The sequence below is a fragment of the Centruroides sculpturatus genome, unplaced genomic scaffold (assembly GCF_000671375.1).
Source record: "Centruroides sculpturatus isolate CEXI.00-Female unplaced genomic scaffold, Cexi_2.0 scaffold3171, whole genome shotgun sequence".
NCBI classification, from domain to species: Eukaryota; Metazoa; Arthropoda; class Arachnida; order Scorpiones; family Buthidae; genus Centruroides; species Centruroides sculpturatus.
In genome coordinates this window covers 1,812-7,213 of record NW_019387257.1, presented here as the reverse complement: position 1 = coordinate 7,213, position 5,402 = coordinate 1,812, and the positions used below count along the sequence as shown (strand labels likewise).

The window sequence follows — 5,402 nt, the reverse complement described above, 5'->3', positions numbered from 1 at the left end:
ACCTGATGAAGACCAAAAGTATGGTCGAAAACGTTTGTTTACTATTAAATTGTTTACTACTGGACGTTTAAAGGTTTTGGAGTGTTAATTTATATGCTTTCCAGTATTCACGTCAGAAGATTTTAAGTTTAAATGTTTAAATTTAAACAATTTAGAATGCGTAACTGTTTTAATTGCCGTAGCCAAAGATGGCTTCAAGAAAGCCATTAAATAAGGCTTTATGAGTAAACTCCTTATTTGACATTCTTTGAAAGCCTTAAATAAGGAGTTCACTCCTAATTTTTTGTGTGTGTATAGTATTAAGAATTTACAAAATTTACGGTATCTTTGAATTGTGTTAGACATGACTATTCTATATAATTTCTATAAAAAGTTCAAGTTTTTTAATATTAAAAACAATTATTATTTTTGAATAATTTAGCTTATATGTGACTGATTGTTTTCTGTTAGACTTTCAATTTTTGTATGCTTCAAATTTGTTGAATTTTTATTTATTCATAAATTGTTATAGAGAATTTTCTGGGATGGAAGAGGGAAGGCTAATTTATAATTAAATTTTATTTTCAGTTTGACAACAATTAACTAATGTAGAATACTTTTTATAATGACAAACATGATATGATTTAAATATTTTTTCATTGAAATTGAACTATAGTTAAAGAATGTTGTAAACTATTTACTTGTTTTATTTTTATTCTATTATATTATGATAATTGATATTTATATGAATATTTAATGTTATTAAAAGATCTTTGATCAAATAAATTATTAAAATCAATACTATTGTAAACTAAAATTCATCTCTAAAATAGTACTGCTATCAAAAAAGCTGCATATTGAGGAACACTATTTCTTATAACATTTAAAACATCATAATTTTTAAATATATATGGGAAAATATAATTTCTTATGTTGCAATATAGGTCAACGTCAAATTGGTTTTGAAGCATGGCTCCACCACTTTCTGCGTACCAAATGGAAAATTTCGATCCTCTTCCGGATGAGGAATTAATTTGTAGTATTTGTCGTTGTGTGTTCTACGATCCAGTGGAATGTCCGTGCCGTCACGTTTACTGCCGAACGTGCATTAGCAATTGGCTAAGACGTCAGAAGACTTGTCCTGTCTGTAGAAAAAGAGCCAGTACTTCCAAACTCCAGACGGTGGTGCCAATAATCAAAAATATGATAATGAAGTTAACTATTTATTGTCCTAATTCTGAACATGGATGCAAACAGAAAATTGCTCTAGAAGCATATGATTCTCATTTGGCTAGTTGTGATTATGAAATAGTGCAGTGTAAAAATGCAAATTGCAAAGTGAATTGTATTCGTAAAGATATGCCTAAACACGAACAAAAAGAATGCAAATTTCGATCTGTAAAATGTCGACGCCACTGTTCTCTGATGTTGCCTATTAGCTCAATTAAATCGCACAGCTGTGTCGAAGAACTGAAAAAAGATCTGAAAGGTATGTTGAAATTTGATTTAAATTTTAAATAAATATTAGTTATATAAAATAGCTGGAAAAGAATTGATTAAAGTTTTATTTAAGGCTGCATTTATACAGACTAAGCATTTATGCAGACTTGGAGCCATTGTACAATTTAAAAGAGAGAAAAACAGGCAAGAGAATTTTTGGGACCAGAATTTGCATTTGTGATGCAGTTTACACTGAAGATGGAAATGGAGTTCTTGTGTGTTAGGCATGAGAAGTGCACCAATTTCTTGCATCCTTGAAAGTTCAGTCTGTTGAACTTTTTCTCATAGTTTTCTCTCCTCTCCTGAGTCGGCACATATGCAGTAGTTTGGCGGTCTTGCTTCCATACAATAAAATGGTGATGATGGAGCACACTGCAAATGGTCTGAGCACAAAAAACAGGAAGGTCATAAATAAAATGAATTTTCTATATTTTCTTCACATTCCACAGCCATGGAAATGTGAGAGATGTGTGTAGCACTGTGTATGGGCTCTTTGTAAAATTTGTTGAACTTTTCCTTCTTGCTTTTACACGAATGCAACTAGAGGGAAAACAAGGAGCGTATTCTTGTAAGTGCATGACCTTCGTTCACTTGGTTTCTCTTCTCCTCCTGTTTTTATCTCTCCTATTGCATTTCTTGTGCCTGAATAAATGCAGCCTAAGTCATTACAGTTTTATTAAACTTGGTACCATATTAAATACTTTTCTTTTTTCTGCTTGTTAAGGAAGCCAAATTTGGTGAAACAATATTAAAATTTTATATTGACAATTTAATATATACATTATATTTGTATATATATTTTCTTAAAAGAAAAACTTTCATATTTTTAGCAAATTAGACTTCCTTAACAAGCAAAAAGAAAAGTATTTTATTTAAGTTCCACTAAAGTATAATGTACAAAACTTTTTTTATATTAGCAATTACCTATGTCAGTGATTCTCAAAGTTGTACAGTCTGTGGACCACTTAAACCATCTTACAGAAGCAGCATATCACCTATGCCTCCATTCACTTCTTATTCTGTAAAAATCACCTTAGATTTCAAAAAATTTTATCTGCTGAGTAACTTAATGTAAGAGAAAAATGACACACAAAATGGTTTTTACTCTGGCTAAAAGGCATAGAATTTTTATTTTAGAACAGTGATTAGATCAGTTTGCAGACTACCTGAAGCATTCTTGTAGATTCATCAGTGATTCACCAACTATACTTTGAGAATCTTTGATTTAGATTATTTAGTGTCAAAAATATATTATTTTATTTTGATTAAAAAGTGTAAACTTTTATTATATTAAAATAAATATGTTTAGGATCAGTAATCGTTTTCATTTTAGTTAATAAACTCTTATTTTTCTTATTTATAGTAATGTTAAAGATTCAAAATTGCTTTATGTGATGCCAAATAGTTTAAGAAATTATTAACATTGTCTGTCAGCATTATTATTTTACTTGAAATATTACTACAAGTATTTTTCACAAATTCAGACTGTCTTCTTCAGATATAGAATAATGGAATCTTATAATTTAAAATATACATTAATGTGTTCCAAATGACAAATTTAAAATGTATTCCATAGGATGCGTCAATATATTGAAAAAACTATAATTACTTTTTTTTCCTTACCAACTGTTGAGATTCAATGACAAAAAGAAGAGTTGGGTGTTTGCTCAACCGTCCATTCCATATTTGGGAGCCATTATGCATCGTATTTTACATGCTTTCAAAGACATGGCATTGTACTTCCTATAAAACTGCAAATTTCCCTGTGCAGATAATTATTATGTAATGATGGGGATAGTTTTTACCTTTTTGGAGAAGTTGGGTCTACATGGTCCCTTTAAAGCAGTCACAAATGGGACCAAAAATATTTTATATTGGGGCCACAACTAGAAAATTGGCTTGCCACTTTCAAGAACATCAAGATATCAAAAATTGCAGAACCACTACCAAACTTGTTGGAAACACTTTAGAAAATGGTTGCAAAAAGTATTATGGCTCGATGCCACCCTACTTCAATAGTGCTCAGATTGCAGGGCCATTTTCATATGGGAATTGCTTTACATAACAATTAGTTCGTGTTTGACCTTCTGGCAATATGGCGGATGTTATATAGGAAGTTAGTGTGATAATTTTTGTTTGAGTTAATTCTAAATTATACATTTTTTTTTGCGCCTTTTTATTTCTGTTTTCTTTATTAATTATTATGTTGGGTTTAGTGAGTTATACTCAGTTGACACCAGTTGCTGTGTACTACAGAAGGCCAGACCAGAGTCAAGGCATAGTAACCAAAACAAGACAAAATTTAAGTGTGTCAATGTGTGTGTCTGTATTCAGGAATTTCCTAACAATATGACAAATTCAATATAGTGGCCTTCTGTAGTGTGATATATGTGTTTATATTCAGTTGAATGTTCCCAGGTTTTTGTCTAGTGTGTGTGGTATGACAGCTGTACAGGAGAGAATGACAGATACAATAAGCACTTAATTTTGTGGCTGAGTTCTGTGTACTTGCTGATTTTTTCAGTGCTTGTGTTTTGTCCATTGTGAGTGTTTGGAATGGATATGTCTATAGTGTATGTGATTTTATTGTCTTTGTCAAATGAGTGTGATGTTTGGTCTGTTTGGTAAATTGTTTTGTCTGTGATTATGGCTCTGTCATAGTACATTTTGTGCATATTGTTTTCCAATACTGTCTGTGGGATGTATTTGTAGTATTGTTCGTGGATGTCTAATAATTTGTGTTTGTTTGCAAGCTCTTGGTATTATACTGTATTTGCTACTTGATTATGTCTATGTAAATAATCTGTCTATGTCAAGAGCTTGCAACCAGAAGTTATATGTTGTATTGTTTCTGGCATAATATGGGCAGTGTAAAAGTGTACAAGTTACACTTTTAAAATAGTTTTAAGAGCTTTTAATTTCAACTTTTCGAAGAAAAGTTTTTAAATCTAATTTTAACTTCTATTTATCAGTTTTATTTTTTAAAAAGTTTTTTGTTTTAAACATTATTCGCCTCTTCATTTTTTACCCATCTACAGCATCTGTTTTTAAACAAATTTTATGCAGTCAGTTGCCCAATTTTTAATTTCAGATACGTCGTACTAACCTTGTATAGCTTTGCAGTTACTACTTAAAAACGTAATACAAACGTTTTTGACCCACTTCTAGGGTCTTCCTCAGGTGTTTTATAATTTTTCTGGTTCAATTCTGATTTTTAACTGATCAGGTCTCCAACGCTTCTATCTTCGGAATTTATTTTTTAAAATTTCAACATTCAAATCTCCAAACAATGTGTGCCTGCGCCAGTTGTTATAGCGTTGCATCATAAATAGCCTGCCATGCTCTCGGGAGTTGTTTTTCTTCTTTAAAATTGATTGACAGGCTTTGCAGTCTGCTTTAAAAATTTCTAGCACCTCAGATTTTGTAGTTGGTTTATATGTCAAATTTGTCAAATCATTGTCGCTTGTTGTATGTTAAATGTAATGCCATTTTCATTGGAATATATCACTAAGGCAGTATTGCTTTTTTTTTTTTTTTAATGTTTATTTTGTGCTCGCAGAGGCGTTGTTTGAGCGATCTTTTTGTAGATCCGACATAATATTTTTTAAGTAGTAACTGCAAAGCTATACAAGGTTAGTACAACGTATCTGTAATTATTGCTTTGTTTGTTGGATGGATTTGATTTAATTTGAATTTGTACTTAATAATCAAATTTAATAAGGAGTGAAGAGAGGTCATTAAGAACTGAAATGCATTTCCTCCATTAATAAAACCTAAACCTTGTGTGATAAGTTACTGAAAAAAAGCCAAAAATTTTAGGTTTTTAAAAAAATTCACAAAAATGGAACAATTACTGTATATCTGCACAGATAAGACACTAGTTGAATCATAAAAAATCTTGTATCTGTCATATAAGACAACCC

The 5,402-nt window shown here is 30.7% G+C and overlaps 1 protein-coding gene across 1 annotated transcript; it reads left to right on the top strand.

Moving 5' to 3' along the window:
• Window positions 1–889: 889 nt before the first annotated feature.
• On the top strand, window positions 890–4,959 carry LOC111616318 (RING finger protein 151-like). The gene has a single exon (XM_023357744.1). The coding sequence runs from the start codon at window positions 949–951 to the stop codon at window positions 1,498–1,500; it is 552 nt and encodes a 183-aa protein (XP_023213512.1). The 5' UTR covers window positions 890–948; the 3' UTR covers window positions 1,501–4,959.
• The last annotated feature ends 443 nt before the right edge of the window (window positions 4,960–5,402 follow it).

Bases quoted from the DNA above. Each gene is read 5' to 3' on its own strand.
- LOC111616318 (XM_023357744.1), top strand. From the start codon at position 949: ATGGCTCCACCACTTTCTGCGTACCAAATGGAAAATTTCGATCCTCTT.